This window comes from Tachysurus fulvidraco, chromosome 11 (assembly GCF_022655615.1).
Source record: "Tachysurus fulvidraco isolate hzauxx_2018 chromosome 11, HZAU_PFXX_2.0, whole genome shotgun sequence".
Lineage (NCBI taxonomy): Eukaryota > Metazoa > Chordata > Actinopteri > Siluriformes > Bagridae > Tachysurus > Tachysurus fulvidraco.
In genome coordinates this window covers 42,046-59,856 of record NC_062528.1, presented here as the reverse complement: position 1 = coordinate 59,856, position 17,811 = coordinate 42,046, and the positions used below count along the sequence as shown (strand labels likewise).

Below are 17,811 nucleotides of genomic sequence, written 5' to 3'. Positions count from 1 at the left end.
GTATGAGTTATGAAAAATTTGTTTTAATTGTGGGTGGTTTTCAGTCTTGCTGTTATGTAATTACATTAAAATATAAATAATAATAAAACTAATTAAAATATCAAATTTCCATTGATGTGTTTATTTTATTTTATTTTAATTCAATAAAATATTTTATTTAATTATATTTTATTTGGATAGCAGTTTAACAACGGACATTGTTACAAAGCAGCTTTACAGAAATGAGAAATTTATTCCAAATGAGCAAGGCAGAGTCTTAGGGTTAGAACTTTGAGAGGAACCAGAATCAAGAGGAAACCCATCTTCATCTGTGTGATACCAGCTACTGCAGTAATAAATCATTATAAATCATAACTGTACTCCATAAAGTAAGGGAAGCACCGAGTTAAATGCGTGTTGAGGATTAGAATGCTAGTCTAATAATAGACTAGAGAATAAACTGTCCTATGGTTAATAAAAAAAGAAAAATAACCCCATTTTGGGGTGTCTGTATGTTAACATCCACAGTAAGCCAATGGTAAACTGTAGGCTATTACAAAAAAGACCATCCAGAGTCACTCTGTAATCAGAAAGTTTAATTCTGGCTTCATGTGATCCTAATACAAGCACATCTGACTGTCAGAATTAATAAGGATAAAGCTAATATATATATATCCACTGACTGTGACACCAGTCACAAACATTTTTCAATCTTAAGATGATGCAACTTATCTGGCTTAACTGAGACACAGAACTTTGTATCCTCACCATAACAGTGAAAGTTAATAACATGTTTATAAATCATTTCACCCAGAAGTAGCATATAAGCAAAAAGCAGTGTGCCTAAAACAGAACAATGCAGACCAACAAACGTTACTTTGGTGGATAAGTCACCATTTACATGCACAACTAGAATATGTTCAGAGACACAGAGTTATAGGAATCAGTGACTGGCTACATCAGCAAGTTCATAAATAATGTGAATTTCTTTATAGCCATCATTACACATGCAAACCAGAAAGTGGTAGCTAGTGGTGGGAAGTTGTTGACTCACTGCTTGGAAGGTTGTCTATTTGAATCCCTGGACCACCACGTTGCCACTGGTGATCCCTTGAGAAAAGCCCTTAACTCTCATTCTCTCAGTTGTAAGTTAATGTACTGGTGACTGCTTTACCACAAACACTTTTTTACATCCAGCTTTCATTTTTAATTAACATTTTAACAGCTATGAAATATAGAAAATAAATGCTAGATACAATTTGACTGTTCATTTGTTTATATTATAGGTCCTACAGTGTTTCATAGGTATATGAAACAAGCCGTAGGAAAAATATCACTTAAAGGTGCGGTGCACGATGTTTGAAAGCCAATGTTGACATCTGAAATCACCAAAACAAACACGCCCCTAACCCAAATGGGTGTCACCCCGTTTTGATAGCTCTGCCCACACATACATACGTAACCCAGGCAACTATTATGGCGGAACCTGTTGGGGCGGCTGGCCAAGGGGATATTTTTATCAGTAAATGAACTCAAATGAGTAATACTATGGTATTACTGTACAATTACTGATTGTATTAATGTACAATCTGTTTTTAGGTGAGTATTTTATATATAGTATATTTACATACATTTACACACATTACTGTATAAGTACATATTGCATATAATGTGTAGTGCTACTGTAAGGAGGCCCAATAGTACACTGTGTGTACTGACACATATGAGCATACTGCACATGTTCATTTGCTGATTCCATTATCTGTTTGTTAATTGTACATATTGTACACACATATTGCACTGACTATATGTATGAGCAAATTGAGTACATTTCACATGTCAACTCTATCTACATCTTTATCTGTATGACTGCAATTTCTGGAGTTTGCTCCTAAGAATTTCACTCACCAAGGCACATGTGCTGTGGTGATGTGACAATAAAAGTGACTTGAGTTGACTTGACTTAATACAAATGTGTTTTTGTAGTACTGTGTGTTGTACCGTGAAAGGTTTAGCTCCGTTTCACGTGGAAGACGTTCAGTTCTCTCCAGCGCAGGGAAGCTGATCCTATATTAACACGGGTCCTACTTCTTTCCTTATTATAAGCCCTTTTCACTTAATGTTTTTATCCTCCTTGTCAATGTTTCAATCGCTTTCTGCTAATGTCACACACGTGCACTGAACACTCTCTCCCGCAGCATATCGACAAGACACGGCCCTTTCTTCTCATTGGCTACACCAGGGGCAGATGTAGGATTTCATCTTAAAACAAGAAGAGTATTATATTATATAGTATATGACTACATAGTAAGCCAAAAGTTATTGCAGTATTTAAAATGGAAAAAGTGGACACCAAAATTTTATGCATGATGTAATGATGTCAGTCTTGAATCAGATCAGTTCATGTGTGTGTGCATTCTCTACAAACTGTGTCCAATGAATGCAAAAAAAAAAATATTCACAAGACAAAGACCAAATCAATAAATATTATTTTTATTTAGTATTGAATGGATTGTTTGCATTTTGTTTGTGCTACAACTCTGGTAATAAGAATAGTGTAGCGCATGCCTGAGCTTCTCCATTCAAATAAAGCAGTCGCACTTTTGAAAGACTACAAAGCACGTGCGTAAAAGCAAAGTAAAAAAATCGCTCTTGGATCAAACTGAAATTTTTTTCTCATCGACGACACGTCCTGCATTTTAACTTCAGTTTTATTGTTTATTTATGGAAGTAAAAATGATGATACTTTTAGTTTTAGGGTGGCTGAGATCACAGACAAGGGGCTGAAGCCACCCTAATAAAGGGCTAGAACCGCCCCTTGGGCTACACGTTTGTTTTGCTTGTCGGCCTGACTCAGTTTTCTGAAACATTTCTCAAACAACGTGCACCTCACCTTTAAGGGTAAGAATTGAACCCTGTGTTAGTGCACCATCTACAGGCGTAAGGTCAGAACTACAAGACCTAAAGCTATTCCCACGTATTATGGCGATAATCCCATAATGTTATATCGAGGCGTTTTATTGTCTCATAAACCCGATGTTATACTTTTATGTAGTAATTAATTTTCTCGAAATAACGTATTATTTTAATGTAACAACGAGATTATACATTAAAATAGATTTCTCTATTTTTAAAAAACGCTATGCAAAAAAATACAAATAATAATAATAATAATAATAATAATAATAATAATAATTGCAGAACAAGAAAAGAAAATAATATGAACAGAGACCGTGAATGTTGCCAAATCTGTGGATTATAAACTTCTTTACACACTGTACTGTCTTTTTAAAGACGTCGGTAATAAAGCGCCACATCAGCCATCAACACCACAAACAGCCGTTTTCACGCTCTTTATCTTTGTTTAGCACGAAAACGACTTAAGAGCGAAAAAACGGCCTCAAGGGTGAAAACAACGCCGAGCGGAAACTTTACCTCAGCGCCTTCGTATGAAAACTAAACTGTGTTTGTTTCCCTGTGACAGACGCAATGGGTGAGTTTTACTGTTCTTTGTCCTTTATTGGACCTCGGAGGTTGTTAAAGGTCCAACATCGCGGTTATTCCCTGAGATTTGCAGTTGTTTTGTGAGATTATTGTACTGTAGCTGAAAGACATGGCGTTGAATTAAAAAAAAACAACAACAATGATTTTTCTTTCGGCACAAAGAGAAGCCAACATGCCAATAATAATTTTATCCAAAAACGTGTTTATAAAGTACACAGTGACGAGATTTTGTATCGTTAACATGTGAACAGAACGTCAGAGAATTTTGAGATTTGGCTGTAGGAAAATCCCGTGGATGTGTGTTAGGGCTGTCGATCAAAATGTATACTGTTTTTATTAGACAGCTGAATTGTATTGGCTTAAATGTTCTGCTCCATTGTTCAGTTCTCATCAGATCTTCCTAAGGCCACTATACTGAAAGCTATGTTGTAGATAACAAAAATCTGTCCAAAAACTATTGTGTCATTATAACTAGTCACAGTCATGCATGTCATTAACCCAAACAGGACAACTTATACACCATTAAAACTTATGAATTAACTATTATTATTAAAACTATAACTAATACTATTATACACCATAAAAACAATTGTACACCTTTTGAGCCCTTTCACAAGGGAACGTGTAAACCTCATAAAGTGAGATATAATTACATGAAAAACTTAGCAAGTCTCTCTCTTAGGTAACGTTTTTCCAATAGCATTTTTCCCACAGCATTTATTAACGTTATCCTACCTTTAAGGGAACAAATGTAACTGGACAACTAACAATTGGTCATTTTAGTACTTTGGGAATCATTTGCAGTCAATGAATTCTGGAAACCATAATCACCACAAGACACTGGACTTTTATTCACTTGTGATGACCTGGCAAGCCTTTACTGCAGATCAATCAAGTCAAGAAACCTTTACTGTCATTTTAATCATATTTCAACCTCTATTGCATGGGAAGAAATACAGGAATGAACACTTACTATAATAGCAGCTAAACGTCGAGTTGGATTCAGGTCAGGTGATAGACCAGTTTGCAATGAGAAGCACCGTCAAATCAGCTTCGGAACATTTATATAAACTTGAACAGATAATATAGCTATACATTTCATCAGCAATATATACAAAGGAAACAATTACCCTGCATTTTTGCTTCAAATGGAAATATAAATGACAAATCAATGACTGTACATTGTACAAGTAGAGAAAAGCATCTCAGCATGCACACATCTTGATGTGACCTTCTGCAGTTGTAGCTCATCAACCTAGGGTTAGGGTTTGTTTTGTGCATTCTGCTCACCATGTCAAGTCAGACATTCTCTTCTGATCTCGCTCATCATCAAGGGGTTTCAGCCATACATTTTTTTTGCATAAAAATGTTCATGTTAATTTGGCATTGATCATCAATCCTAATGTTAATCCGAGCACAACTAAAACTCACTAGCTTGCTTCAGCACAAAAAGGACTCATGTTGTTAATGTATTGAGTAACTCAGAAATTAAGATACCAAGATAAGTATTTTTTAATCATTTGTGTAACCCAGAATATTTTAGAATTAAAAAAAAAATGACACCTCGGAGGGCCTTGAAGTTGTTTATGATTAAAAAAAAAAGGACCTGGATAAATAAATTTTTACATGAATATATCAATTAACAAAATGTAAATGAAAAATGAATAGAAAGACTTTATGGAATAATGAAAAAAACTGATGTGGCGTTCAAGACCATGAGCAGATCCTTTATTTCTTTAATACTATTGATTATTGTCATATATTATAATCTTAGGGAAAAAATAATAATTGGATTATAAATAATAAATTACAAGTCCTCCCCCCTCCTTTCTCCCTCTCTCACAGGGTCTCTGAGGAAATCTTCCCTGGCCAAATTGTGCATGTTTACATTATGTATGCCGGTGTTGCTTGAATTTCCTGTGTTGATTGGAGCTGTGGCAGTGCCTCCATCATATGGAAAGCTAGGCTCAGACTTGGGCTTGCAGGTTTTCCTTCAAACGGTCCAGCAGAAGCCACATGAAAATGTAGTTGTCTCCCCTCATGGAGTAGCCACCATTTTGGGGATACTGTTACCAGGCACTCATGGAAATACCAAGCAACAGCTCCTTTCAGGTCTCCGATATAACAAAAAAGGTGAGAGGATTGGTTTTCTTTTAAAGCTTCAGTTTATTTTAATTTTTTTTATGTTTTTGTATAAAGTAGGTGATGTTAGTGAACCCATGTACAAATCAGAATGTGCAATATGCATAAGCAGGGCTGTTTCTAGAACTTTAAGTTATGAGAGGCTCAACACCCAGAGGCTTTACCCAGTAAAGTTTTTGTCAGGCTACATAAAATGTAGTAATGTTTTTTTTTCATTTTTGTGTTCCAGGTTTAATTCAAACTGTAAGCATGAAATCAGGATTAGCTAATGTCTTAGAACAACATGATTTTTAATCAGCGCTGTAATTAGCTTTACACTGTAATGCTGTATTTCACATTTTTAACAATTTCCCCCAGTAGTTTAGTGTTCACGTGTATTAGTGTTACCATGTCAAGTTCTTTGTGTTTTTTTAAGCAGAATAAAATTAACAGAGCAACTTGAATGTCAAAGCAATCCCAAGCTTAGCATTCACAAATTATGGCAAAATGTGTCATCATTGTTTTTAATGCTGCATATAATTAACCAGTGAGCCTCGGCACCTGCCTTACCTCAGTAAAATGTTTATCCTGCCTCATATAAAATGAGATGTTCTGCACAGTCATGTCTCTGTCAGTGTCTTCCCACAAAGGAGTTTTCATGCAGATGGGAGCAGCGGGTGGCAGATCAGATAAATCATAATTGTAACTGACAATTGAACTAAAAACCTGTGCTCTTCCTCAGGTCCCTACAAGATGCTACGGAATCTGCATAAGATGCTAACATCCAAGGCCCACAAAAACTTCATAATCGCCAATGCACTCTTTCCACAGGAAGGCTTTAACATTTACAACAATTTCCTGAATACCAATAGGGACAATTTCTTGTGTGATAGCCATGCACTTAACTACAACAACCCTCAGCAGTCTGCAGATTACATCAATGGGTGGATCAAAAATCGCACAATGGGTATGAAACACTGCTGAAAGACATTTAACCACAATGCTATTATCTAATTAAAAATAATGGTGTCATCTGTTTTCTCATTCCCATCAGGCCACATCCGCAGTCTTTTGAAACCAGATATGTTGGACCCATCCCTGACACGACTAGTGGTAGTAAACTCAATCTACTTTAAAGGAATGTGGAAGTCCCGCTTCCCAGTACAGAGCACCAAGATTAGTACCTTTACAGGTGGAGATGGGAAGTCTTACAATGTGCCAATGATGTCCCAACTATCTGTCTTTAAAATCGGTGAGACTATTTATTATTTTAGTTTAGTATATTCGTTTGACACTTTCAAACAAGATTTTATTAAGATTGACAATAGCTATTTAAAAAAAGCAAACCTGTGCTGCATGTGCTAACAAGTGAGCATAACATGAACATGAAAATGTATATAAATAATAATACATGGTCAGGCTCAAAATTGGGACCAAGTAGCTGTGACGACAATGCTAGTACATAAACAGCAGGAGCACTGTTTTAATCAAATTATATTTGAATTTATCAACTTAAATAACTGTTTTCACATTGTTTGAAATGTACTAGTATCTTTTAATACAAATCAACCCAGATTTATTTTAGTAGATTTTAGTCATTTATTAATTTTGTTGAATTCACCATGCATAGTTCATTTAAAAAAATCTTCAGATAATAATTTTACTGTTTGTTTTTTGAATCATTTTCTACTTTGGTAATTATACCCTGTTCTTTTCACATAGGTTGGGCAAATACTCCTGATGGTGTGAAATATAGGGTTATAGAGTTACCCTATCATGGCAATCACACAAGCATGCTTATTGCATTTCCTTCAGAAAGGGTGACACCATTGTCAATGATCTTACCTCATCTCACCACAGAAACAGTGCATGGTTGGACCAAACTGATGCATCATGGAAAGATCCGTCTCTTGTTGCCAAAGTGAGAAATGCAAAATAATATTTTTGAAATTTTGTTGCATTCAGGAATATTAAGTGTAGCACAAGACGACCATGGCACTATTCAATGCTCTTATAAACTACATACAAAATCTGAAAAAGTAAAAACAATCTATTTCCATTTATTTTTCACCTGTATCTTTCTTTTTATGTTTATTTCACTCTCTGTGGTGGTCTCTGTCTTTTATTCTCTCTGCATGTCGATAGGTTCACAGCAGAGATGAGGATGGATCTGAAGAGGCCTTTGTGTGCTCTTGGTATAACAGACATTTTTAATAAGGGAAAAGCTGACTTGAGACACATCAGTGAGTACAAAGTTTACTAAATGTTTTGTTTTTTTCTGGAATGTTAGTGTAGACAGCTCAGACATTTCAGGAAAGAGGAAATGTGAGGCATTAGAGACTCATGTTTTCAGCGTCACGATGTAAATCCTCTCTCGGTTTTCCACTTCCCACCCATTTTTATTTTATTTGATCTTTGCCGACCCGCTTACTGCAACAGAGGAAAAATCAGTAGTACAATTAGGAACAGGTGCATGATTCCAACCACTAATCTTCCTCGGTTGCTCTCTCCATTCACAAAATGGTGCATGACAGTTTAATTACATAACATTATTATGACTATATCTAGTCTTGTATAATTGGTCCCGGACTATATATATCTGCTATATGTATTTATACCCTGTGTTTATCCAGAGTGTATTTAGTTTTTAAGATTTTGTTTCTTATGTTGATCAAGAAGAGAACACTGCATAAATAACTGTGGTGGAAATTTTTTAAATAAATAAATATTTATAATATAATGATATAATATCATTACCTACACAAATATTAAGCCCTATAAAAATTTGTGTTCACGTTATTTTGTCCAACCCTTGAGGGACTTGGACTTTTGTGGTTTTATTTACACTACTACATCAGCTATAGGTGTTTGAAATGACAATGAAATCCTCCTGAACCGACTTGATATTTTAATTTGTTCATTAGGTTTTTTTTTACTATGGTAGATTTGTAGTTAGTGAAATGGTGAATAGGTGTTATGACACCATAATACATGAATATTGTGCATATAATATTAATTAATTGTAGTTCACACTAGCTGTTAAATGATGTTTTTCTCAGGTTCAGAACCCATTCATCTTTCCAGTGCGCTACAAAAAATCAAGATAGAGGTTAATGAGTATGGAACTAAAGCAACTGCTGCAACTAGTAAGTGTGTGGTAACATTTTACAGCATGCAATGTCATATGAAGTATAAAGTGACTAAACTAAATGTGATTTGATACTTTGTCCAGTCATATAGTGGAGTATTGGTGTGTCTGGTGAGTGTACATAGCTAGCATGTCTTTTTGAATCTGCCAACAAATCTGTTAAGAAGTTTAGCAGGCAATTGTGTAAATTAAGTACATTTAAATCACACGTGGTGTACACAAATCACATATAGGCTGTAGGCTACAAATGCTTACCAAGTGAGATCTAGGCAGGTAGGGATCCAGATCTGATTATCTGGATGCTGACCCACACTAAATAACCAAAAATTTCTGGACAACATGAAACATTGCAGTAAGGATTTTTAATATAACCACAAGAGACAGGCACTGACATCTTAAGTATATTAGGATACATAGTGAGTGAGGAGGTCTGGGGCACAGTCTCTTTTCCAGTTCATATCAAGCATGGTCAGTGGGGTCATTAGACACAATTTATCGCTGGTTTGGCCCACTGCCTTTTTGTCCACAGCGAAGAGATTATGTTATATTAAATATAAAAATCTGAAAGATCTGATCCAAGATGGCGGCGCGGCAGTAGCACGCAGCGGCCTCTCCGGATTCAATACGGTGCTAATTACGTTTTTAAGTTTTTATTTACGGTTCTGAGCCCGACCATTGCTTCTACATGGATGCCAGAGACAGCGGTGTTCATGTATACAAACATGTATACAAACACCAGGACCTAATAAAGTACAGAAATCGTGTAACAACCAACCTGCACGATGATGTACTGGTTAGGCTTCGTGACCTCGGCTTGCTGCGGAGACCAGGCCTCCAGTCCCCGGTGTCGCCTGATACCAGAGACCAGGGGAGGGGACGCCGAAAGCGGTTCGCGAGGAAGCGGAAGCGTGGTAAGCGAGCGGGCGTCCGTGCTAGGCTAAAAACAAACCCTAGCCGGCCGGCTCTCCCATCCATTCTACTATCCAACGTTTGCTCCCTGGACAATAAACTGGACTACATCCGACTCGAACGCTCTACACGGAGAGAGGTTAGAAACTGCTGTGTGTTTGTTTTCACGGAGACGTGGCTCAGCGACAGAGTTCCGGACGCCGCCATTCAGCTGGACGGGCTAACTTCATTTAGAGCCGACAGAAATGCAGCTCTTTGCGGTAAGACTCGCGGTGGTGGTGTGTGTGTTTATATCAACACGGAATGGTGCAAGAACTCTGTGCTTGTTTCTACTTACTGCTCATCGTCAGTAGAGTTTGTGACTGTTAGATGCAGACCATTTTATTTACCACGGGAATTTACTACTGTTTACATTGTCGGAGTTTACATTCCTCCTAGCGCTAATGCTAAAGAGGCGCTAAGTGAGCTATACGGAGCTATTAGCGACCTACAGAATGTTCACCCCGACGGACTTTTTATCATCGCCGGAGATTTCAACCATGCAAATCTTAAGTCAGTGCTCCCTAAATTCCATCAGCATGTGGACTTTGCTACGAGAGGTGAAAACACGCTGGATCTTGTTTACACAAACATTCCCGGCGCGTACCGTGCGGAGCCCCGCCCCCACCTCGGCTACTCAGACCACATCACTGTTATGCTAATTCCAGCATACAGACCACTCGTCAGACGCTCAAAACCGGTTCTGAAGCAGGTGAAAACCTGGCCAGCAGGAGCCACTTCTGCTCTTCAGGACTGCTTTGAGTGCACTGACTGGAATATCTTCAGGGAGGCTGCAACCAACGGCGACTCCGTCAACTTGGAGGAGTACACGTCAGCAGTGACCAGTTACATCGGCAAGTGCATTGATGACGTGACCGTTTCCAAGACCATCACTACACGCCCCAACCAGAAGCCGTGGATGAATGCTAATGTGCGTGCTCTGCTGAGGTCTAGGGACCTAGCCTTCAGAACAGGGGACAGGGTGGCCCTAAGAACAGCAAGGGCCAAACTGTCCCGAGCCATCAGAGAGGCAAAGCGTGCACATGCCCAGACAATCCACAGCCACTTCCAGGACAGCGGAGACACCCGGCGCATGTGGCAGGGCATACAGGCGATCACAAACTACAAGACAGCTTCACCTGCTTGTGATAGCGACGCCTCCCTCCCAGACGCGTTGAACGAGTTCTACGCTCGGTTCGAGGTACAGAACAACGTTACGCCAAGGAAGACCATCCCTCGTCCCGACGACCAGGTACTCTGTCTATCCACGGCCGACGTGAGGAGATCTCTATGCAGAGTTAACCCACGGAAGGCTGCTGGACCAGACAACATTCCTGGCAGGGTGCTCAGAGAATGTGCGGAACAGCTAGCGGATGTCTTTACGGACATCTTCAACATTTCCCTGAGCAGCGCTGTTGTTCCTACGTGCCTCAAAACTACCACCATCGTTCCTGTCCCAAAGAAGTCTACAGTGTCTTGCCTCAATGACTATCGTCCCGTTGCACTCACACCCATAGTTATGAAGTGCTTCGAGAAGCTCGTCATGAGGCACATCAAGACCCAGCTACCACCCTCACTTGACCCCCTACAGTTCGCGTATCGTCCAAACCGCTCCACAGACGATGCCATTACCACAGCCCTCCACTTAGCCCTCACCCATCTGGACAATAAGGACACTTATGTACGAATGCTGTTCATAGACTTTAGTTCAGCATTCAATACAATCATCCCTCAGCACCTGATTGGGAAGCTGAGCCTGCTGGGACTAAACACCTCCCTCTGCAACTGGATCCTGGACTTCCTGACTGGGAGACCTCAGTCAGTCCGGATCGGGAACAGCATCTCCAGCACCACCACACTGAACACTGGAGCTCCTCAAGGCTGCGTGCTCAGTCCACTGCTGTTCACTCTGCTGACTCACGACTGTGCAGCAATGCACAGATCGAATCATATTATTAAGTTCGCCGATGACACGACCGTGGTGGGTCTCATCAACAAGAACGACGAGTCAGCATACAGGGAGGAGGTGCAACAACTAACTGCCTGGTGTAGAGCCAACAACCTTTCTCTGAATGTGGACAAAACTAAAGAGATGGTTGTGGACTTCAGGAGAGCACAGAGCGACCACTCTCCGCTGAACATCGACGGATCATCTGTAGAGATCGTCAAGAGCACCAAATTTCTGGGTGTTCATCTAGCGGAGAACCTCACCTGGTCACTCAACACCAGCGCCATCACCAAGAAAGCCCAGCAGCGTCTCTACTTCCTCCGAAGGCTGAGAAAGGCACATCTCCCTCCCCCAACCCTGACCATGTTCTACAGAGGGACCATTGAGAGCATCCTGAGCAGCTGCATCACTGTCTGGTTTGGGAACTGTACGATCTCGGATCGCAAAACCCTGCAGCGGATAGTGAGGACAGCGGAGAAGATCATTGGGGTCTCTCTTCCCTCTATCATGGACACTTACACCACACGCTGCGTCCGCAAAGGCAACAGCATTGTGGATGACCCCACACACCCCTCACACACACTCTTCACCCTCCTGCCGTCTGGAAAAAGGTACCGAAGCATTCGGGCCCTCACGACCAGACTGCGTAACAGTTTCTTCCCACAAGCCATCAGACTTCTCAATAACCGAACTGTACTATACTGAGCACAACATACACACACATCATCTGTATGGACTGCACAGACCCTCACAAAACACACACACTGTTTTGCACACTTTTCTGCTGTTTTTGCACATATTGGACAATATCTCAGTCATCTGCTGTTTTTTGCACAACTCCATATATAATCCAAAGGACCTGCTGCTAAGAACCTGCTGCTGTTCATTCTTTTACTGCACAAAATACTGTTTGAACATCCAGTATTTACACTGGTCGGTCGGCGCTGTTTCTGTTACTGTGTATTGTCTTTTGTGTATTGCATTTTTTGTACTTTTTGTATTGTCTTGTAACTTAATGTCTGCACTGTTTTTTGTCCTGCACTGTCTTTTGTCCTGCACTGTCTTGCTTGTCTTGTCCTGCACTGTTTGCACCAGGTTGCACAGTTGCACTTTATGTGGCTAAGACTACTTACATGTCCTTAGCCCTGTCTTTGTTTTATGTAGCACCTTGATCCTGGAGAAACGTTGTCTCATTTCACTGTGTACTGCAACAGCTATATATGGTTGAAATGACAATAAAAAGCTTCTTGACTTGACTCTTGAAATTAACGCAGATTTGGCCTTCAATATTATTTAAAAAAGTAAAACAAAACACAAAAGTAAGGGTTAGGATTTGGGTTATGGTTCGATGTAACTAGTAAATGTTTTCTGATCCATCTTTCTTTCTTTATCCTGCAGCTGCAATTTTGATGGCCAGGTCATCTCCTCCAGTGGTGATTATTGATAGACCGTTTTTGTTCCTTATCAAACACAATTCTACAGGTATTTTTCACATGGCAGCACACATTTATTTGATTATTTTAGACATTTCTCATGCTTTTAAACATTATGTTTACAATCATTCAGAAAAATCAGCAGCAACTGATACATAGTAGAAGTCACATTTTGTGCATGTTAACAATCTTTTATTATTTCTCCAGGAACCATCCTTTTTGCTGGTCAAATAAACAAGCCTTGAGCACACTATGGTTAAGAACATGGAGACTCTGACGTATACTTCACTTCAGCTTTATATTTGGTTATAACATTTCCCTGCTATTAGAAAACTTTAATCATAAATATTATTTTGCTTTATATTACTCTATTTTAGATAGATGGCTGTATGTTCAGTGTAGTGCAAGCATAATCTGCTTGTAATAAACATGAATAAACATAGTTTACTAAACTAGTTGTGCATAAAAACTAGACTCGACAAGAAAAATAAGCATTATTTTTTTTTTTTTACACACATACATTTTATACACATATAAAAAAGGGGCGGGTCTTGTCGATATGGGCGGAGAAAGTGTTCAGTGCACGTGTGTGACATTAGCAGAAAGCGGTTTTAACATCGACATGGAGGATAAAAACAAAGAAAGAGAAGAAAGACTTACGATAAGGCAAGAAGTAGGACATGTTAATATAGGATCAGCTTTCCAGCACTGGAGAGAACTGAAGGAGCAGGAAGTTGGCCACATATTCACAGGTTGGAGTTTCCTGAGTCAATAACTCCTGAGCTAAACGCTGTTACTACACAAATAACACCTCTTTTCTATCGTAGTAATGTAGAGAGGCAGCTACAACCGCGTTTTGTGTAGTAACAGGAGTTATTGACTCGGGAAACTCCAAACTGTGAATATGCGCACCTGCACACTGAACACTCTCTCCACCCATATCGACAAGACCCGCCCCTTTCTGCTCATTGGCTGAACGTTTGTTTTGTTTGGTGGCCTAACAGTTTTCAGAAGCATTTATCAAATTTCTGAGACCCTACCGTTAATGTTCACTTAATTTCTTTAAATGTTATAGCACTTTAACGCTGAATAGTGCTTTTCAGAATTTATTTAAATTATGCTTTAATTTGCCTGCAAAACAGAGCAGGCAAACATAATCGAAGTGAAATACTTTTGCGGTCTTTATTACAAACAAACAAAGTCAAATAACAATACAGAATCCCATTTTGGTTTTACATGAAGAAGGAGTAAAGTAAAAGAATTACAACAATAACAATAATAACAATAATGGAAAGGAAGTAAAAAGAAAAAGAAGAAAGCAAACCATGTTTTACCAGCCATGATAATATTGTCTAAGTGGTGAAAAAAGCTTTAATAATGTACCCTAGGGGTAAATATATCAAAAAGGTCATCTAAATTGCGTTATAAAATTACCATAAACTCTGCAGGAGTCTCAAATCAGATGTCTTACTCCGTTGGCTGCTCAACAGCGCCCTCCACCAAAAGCATTCTTGAAGATGAATGATAAAAATCAACTTATGTTTCATCCCATAGAGCTACTGGCTGTAATACTGTCTGATGTTAGTGGATGGGTTGGACAAAATACTTGCATATGTAAACCAGGTCAGGTTTCAATACCTAAAATAAATAAATAAATAAACAAATAAATACAGAATTCTAGAATAAATTAATACAGAATTTAATCATTGTATTTATCAAAATTTTAAAAAATGGACAGAAGAAAATACTGGAAAATCTGAGAATCTGCAGGACCTGGAGGAGTTTTCAGAAGAACAGAGGGCAGTGTAACTATTCAGAACAAACAAGGGACATTTTGTATTTTGGAGTTTTGTCTCTATCTATTATGTGAAATTTATTCATGATGTCTAAAATAAAAACATTCCTATTCTGCCAGGGCTATGATACTTATAAGCAGAAATGTAGATTAGAATGTTTTATCAGACTGCCAGAGTTTGAGAATCACCAATTGCTGTTTACATTAATTGCCTGTTACAGACTACATAATGTTTAAATGAAGTCCCTTTAGTAATGTGGATGTTACTGGATTACCACCCCTTTAAAAGATATAAAAATATTTAAAACTGCAATTAAATACAGCTTTCAAATTTCAGTATGGAACTAGGTTACATTCAGATACTCCCTACACTTGCTTATTGGTTGGAGACAAAGATCAAGTTACTGTCCAAAATGTAAAATGTACATTTTTTAGAATGCATACTTTTTTGATTGTTGATTCTGTGTAATTTCTTCATACATGCAAAAGTGTGAAGACAACTTTTTTTTTCTGGATTTTAAAAGAGACTTGTACATACAATTGTGCATTGTTGTCTCATGGCTACTGCCTTTAAACCAATCAAATTATAGTTGCAGGGGGTGACTAAGTCAGTAGCCATTCAGCAACTTTCAATGAACCTGTTAATCATGCATGCAGACATGCATGTTGCTCCTGATAAGCTGGCGAAGTCTAGAGATGCAATCATGTTTTAGTGTGTAAAAACTACGATTGAGAAATAATAACTTTTGAAAAGTGGCACACACCACTCCAAAACAAGTTCTAAATATTTGACCCTAATGAACATACTACAAGTCTTTAATGTGCTATTATTTACTCTAGATGTTCAATTTCTATCAATTTCATGTGATTAATCAGGTGAATGGCATTTTGGCCAATGTGTCACTGATGTTTTTAGATGCAAATCAGCATGCTTTGCTGAAATATGAACATATGCATGTAGTGCACCAACAGACAAGATGAGTTACCAGGAGGCCCAGTTTATGAGATGGGTCCTATAGTGGAGAATGGTTTGCTACAATTTGATTGGATGCCAATGGACTAACACAAACAAACATCCAGTGATTTCAGAGAAGAAGGCTAAGACAACTACCAGACATCTTGCTTGACCAAAAAAAGGCGATCCCAGCACCCAAGAGAGGGCATTTTAATTGGTCCAACAGAATCCCCCCCTTTTTTTTTTAATACCAAAATGCTCCTTTTACTTTCATTCTAAGGCCCAGGCTAAGATGACCATAAATTCCTTTGACCTACAGATGCAGCACGCAATTTTGCTGGACATGCGGTAACAATGGCTGGAACAAAGAAGATCAAACTTTTCACAATTTTTTAATTTTCACACCCCAAAAATATAATTTCTTAGTGTTTGTTCTTTACATTTGTCATTAACATTGTTTAGTACTTTTTGTAACCATGGCATGTTATTTTTTTTCATTACATGTTTAGTGTTTAACTTCTTTCTTTTCTTTTTTTGTGTGTGTTATAATTGTGTCTTTCTTATGTTGGTAATCACAAACCAAATATCAAAACACTTTAGATAAACCATCTGATTTCCTTCCTCCAATGCACAATTTTTCTTATTGTATGATCCATTTGGATCATTTGTTATTGTTAAGGTGATATTCCTTAGCTGTTGCCCTGAGGTAAAAGGACAGAGGGGTCATCTGACACACACACACACCCGAGATGAAGAGGGACCAAAACCACCATGCCTCTACTGTCTTGTGTATACCACCCAATTGGTACCTGTGTGACGATCACTACATATCTTTATAACAATGTGAGTAAGTTGCTGTCATATTTTCATCATAATGATAATGAATATCTGTCGTTAACTTAAATGGGGTCTTTATAAATCAAATCTAAAATAATTGTTCATAAAATATTTATTTTTTAAAAGCTACTTGGAAAAAAATACAAATCATGTTTTCATGATTGTGTTTCTTTAAAGTAGCAGGAAAGATATTTAAGAAAGAAAATTATTTAATTTAAAGCTATGAACTTTATATATTTTATCTATACATAATGAAAAAAATAATATAGCTGCTAACAATAGCAGCCTCCAAAATAACTTTAGGCCCATTAACAAATATGAACTATGCATAAATCAACCAACTTAGGCTTACTAACCCATTGTTTCACTTTAAACTTCATAAGTTAAAAATACTCAAAACATTTGAGTCAACTTTTTGCCACAGAACATTTGAAAAACAAACTACATTTTTTATCTTAAGTTTGTAGAGCTTTAAAAAAAAATCGAAAAGTTGGGTGGCACTAAGAGCCATGGGAGCCACCAAGCTTTACTTCAGTGGACCTTAGTTGCACCCCACTCATCACAATGATAATTATGTACAGCTTTCTTGCATACACATCACATTCAATCAGATCTTTATAGTTAAGTGCTAGTTAGCAACAGCCATTTGCTCCTCGCGTCTCCTTCAGCTTTGACGAAAGCGCGTTGTCACGCATACACATTTGACTTGAGCTTTTAAAATGAATTAAAAGAGGCTGAGGCAGATGAAGTTCCAGTTCTGCAAAGCTGTAAACTCACTCAGTGCACATATTGTGTGAGTGCAATATAAAATGGATGCTAAATACATAAAGAAAACAAAGAATATTAAGTTGGTTCATTCAACAACATTATGTTCATTAGGCTGTGTCCTCTTATATTGAAAACTAAATAATCTAAAAAATGGTATGTTTAAAGTCCAAACAAAGATTTAAATGGAATGAGCTTTTAATTGAGACAACTTAGCTCATTCTGCAGAATCCTTTGGGTTTTTTTTTTTTTGGGGTAGTGTTCATATAACATGTGAGAATGTACCTCTGTGGGAGGTACTTCTATCCATTCAGGACAAATTGGAGCAATTATCTGATGAACAGCAGGTGTTTCTAATTGTGTTTAAAGCAATTAAAC

At 38.0% G+C, this 17,811-nt stretch overlaps 1 protein-coding gene across 1 annotated transcript; it reads left to right on the top strand.

Annotated features, from left to right (window-relative positions):
* The first annotated feature begins 3,253 nt into the window (after window positions 1-3,253).
* On the top strand, window positions 3,254-14,481 carry serpine2 (serpin peptidase inhibitor, clade E (nexin, plasminogen activator inhibitor type 1), member 2). The gene is made up of 9 exons (XM_027140963.2): window positions 3,254-3,472; window positions 5,329-5,616; window positions 6,347-6,571; window positions 6,659-6,856; window positions 7,327-7,525; window positions 7,750-7,847; window positions 8,664-8,750; window positions 13,047-13,130; window positions 13,289-14,481. The coding sequence occupies exons 1-9, from the start codon at window positions 3,469-3,471 to the stop codon at window positions 13,324-13,326; spliced, it is 1,221 nt and encodes a 406-aa protein (XP_026996764.1). The 5' UTR covers window positions 3,254-3,468; the 3' UTR covers window positions 13,327-14,481.
* The last annotated feature ends 3,330 nt before the right edge of the window (window positions 14,482-17,811 follow it).

What these genes read in the sequence shown, in the direction of transcription:
- serpine2 (XM_027140963.2), top strand. An exon ending in GATCAAAAATCGCACAATGG is followed by an intron (nt 6,572 to 6,658) that starts GTATGAAACACT and finishes CATTCCCATCAG; the next exon opens with GCCACATCCGCAGTCTTTTG. An exon ending in AGCTGACTTGAGACACATCA is followed by an intron (nt 7,848 to 8,663) that starts GTGAGTACAAAG and finishes TGTTTTTCTCAG; the next exon opens with GTTCAGAACCCATTCATCTT.